Source organism: Elephantulus edwardii, unplaced genomic scaffold, assembly GCF_000299155.1.
Source record: "Elephantulus edwardii isolate Elephantulus edwardi_28Jun2011 unplaced genomic scaffold, EleEdw1.0 scaffold00217, whole genome shotgun sequence".
NCBI classification, from domain to species: domain Eukaryota; kingdom Metazoa; phylum Chordata; class Mammalia; order Macroscelidea; family Macroscelididae; genus Elephantulus; species Elephantulus edwardii.
In genome coordinates, this window is record NW_006399967.1 from 1720605 (window position 1) to 1723123 (window position 2519).

Sequence of the window (2519 nt, forward strand, 5' to 3'; positions counted from 1 at the left end):
TGTCTGTGACCCCCTCCCCCACGAAATGTATGGACTTAGGTGTGGGCATTATATCCTAGGACAATGGGGGGGTCACATGCCTGTGAGACACAAAGTCTCCCAGGGGTCAGTGGGATCCCCTAAGCCCGGGGCTCTTACTCAGGGGTCATTTTCCCTCCAGAGGGACACTGGGGATTTCTGGAGACATGGGGGTGCTACTGGCATCAAGTGGGTGAAGCAGGTGGTGCTGTTCAACTCCCTGCAGTGTCCAGTGGGACTCCTCCAGAGGACACCCCAGAGAAGGAACCCCACAGAGGAGGGCAACCCACAGAGAGGGACGCTCCCAATCCCACTGCTTTCCCATGTGTTCTCACATGGCCCTTTGACCCTTTGGAAACGATAGGTAAGCATATGCCCTGTGCTGGTGGGGAAGGGGGGACACTATCAGGACAAGGGGGTGCATGCACAGGCCTGCCACCTCCCCTCTGTCCACCTGCAGGCCTGGGCACCAGCCCATCCGTCTCCACGCCCGGAGGCCCCACTGCTCATGTCTGTCTGCTTCCCCACAGCCCCCTGGACGCCGGGCGGCGCTGATGGCAGACAATGTCAGCCACTAACAACATAGCCCAGGCCCGGAAGCTGGTGGAGCAGCTCCGCATCGAAGCTGGCATTGAGCGCATCAAGGTGAGTGAGCCCCAAGGGGTGCAGGTAGGGAGAGGGGCCCCCTGGTCTGCTCACAGTCGGCACACTGTGTCCACGAGGTCAGAGTGGGGGGTAGCCGAGGGAATGGGGAGCATGAGCTCAGGAGCCCATGTGCTGTGGACACGCTGCAGCCCCTGGACAAAGTGAGGGCCAGCTGCAGTGGGCACGCTGTGGCCACAAGGAGAGTGGGGAGAAGCCTGACCTCTCTGAGCTTTGATGTCCTCTTCTGAAAGGACTGGCCAGTCCAACACCCCTGTGAGGCGGCTGTGACCTGTCACACAGGTAGTGCCTCCCGGACTGAGAAGGACTAGCCCCCTGGTTACAGGCACGGGAGGTTCTCGATAGAATGTCATGTTCTCATGGAATCCAGACTTTCTGGATCCACAGAAGCTGGATGACCACCAGAAACTATTACCCTGAAGAAACCTTTAAATGCTGAGTTGAAACTGCCCCCTGAGATCCTCTTTGGACCAAATAATGGTTGATGTTGGCTAGAATAGAGGTCTGCTTTGAACAGCGTATCCGTGAGCTTTTGGGGCTCACAGTGCCAGCAGCTCTTAAAGGTTGGTAAGACCCAGGGCGCAGGGAGCTTGTGTCAACGGTGGTGACGCTGCTTTGGAAAGAGCTGCCTGGAGGATGTAACCCATGTCCCCAAGTTCCTCACATAGACACAGTTGATGTAGGATGCATTTTGGGGGGTGTGTTTGTGTGTTTCCGGCAGTTAGTAAAACAAGCAGGGTCCTAGGCTGAAGGGTCGCTCCAGTAGCACGGCCCCCTCCTCACACCCTCGCCCACAGACAGTCTCTGCAGCTGGGAGAAGAGCCCTGGTGGTGCAGTGGTTACAACAATCATATGCAAACTGCCAGGTAGAGTTGAAATTAGCCACTCCTTGGGGAGTGAGGACCACAGCCTCGGACACCCTCTGACCTTCAGGGTCACCAGAAGTTACAGTCCACTGGAAGTGGTTTTGATTAGCCTGTGAGCCCCCAGTCCAGGCCAGACCCCTCCTGGACCCAGCTCCTGGCCAGTATCCAACCAGGAAGTCCACCACTCCTCCAACCCACCTGAGAGATGCTGGAAGGTCCTAAGCCACCACTCCAAGCGTTCCTTGGGCTTCAGAAGCAGCGCGCTGGCTGAAGTGGTTAACCCTGGCACTGCCAGCCAGCCTCCCAGAGTCACCTTCACCTTCTGTTTGATATTGGGGTGGACACACCGGCCAGAGGCCTCCCCGGCACCTACCTGAGATCTGGGCCCCCCACAAAGTGTCGGCCAGACTCCAGAGCTTCACTTTGTCCACCTGGCCAGCCCCACCAAGGCTTAGCGGTCAGGGGATTTCCAGGCTGGCCACCTTGAAGTCCCACTGGGCCACCTCAGAGCCATGTGTGCCCACTGGCCGTGCAGAACTTCCCCGACCATGCAGTGTCCTCTGGGGTCTGAGCAGATCTGTCACCCATCAGATTCTTGTGCGGGTGACCCCGAGGGTATGCACACAGAAGGGGCATGCACCTGGCCAGTGGCCTCCGTGCACAGTCCCAGGACACTTGCCATGTTCTCCGAGCCCTGCAGCCCTCTGCCGTGTGGACCCTCCATGTGGACGTACTCCCCAGTGGTGAATGTGCCCTCAGAGGGGCCCATGGCCGCAGCAGTGAGCTCCAAAGTGGCCACGATGAGGAGACAGTGCAGGACCAGTCAGCGACCTGCTCTGAGCCAGTGCGGTCCCTGTGGGTCGGAACAACTTGATGGCACCCGACAGCTTGGCAGGGAGCTCTGCAGTAAGTGGCAAGAAGCTGCATTGCCAACCTGAAGGCACATGGTTCAAACCCATCGGCTGCTCTACA

At 58.6% G+C, this 2519-nt stretch overlaps 1 protein-coding gene across 1 annotated transcript in view; it reads left to right on the plus strand.

Annotated features, from left to right (window-relative positions):
* The first annotated feature begins 582 nt into the window (after positions 1-582).
* GNG7 (guanine nucleotide binding protein (G protein), gamma 7) overlaps positions 583-2519 on the plus strand; it is a 9987-nt gene continuing 8050 nt past the window's right edge. The window contains exon 1 of the mRNA XM_006897915.1: positions 583-663. Coding sequence (XP_006897977.1) covers positions 583-663 — 81 coding nt within the window. The remainder of the gene's footprint in view (positions 664-2519) is intronic.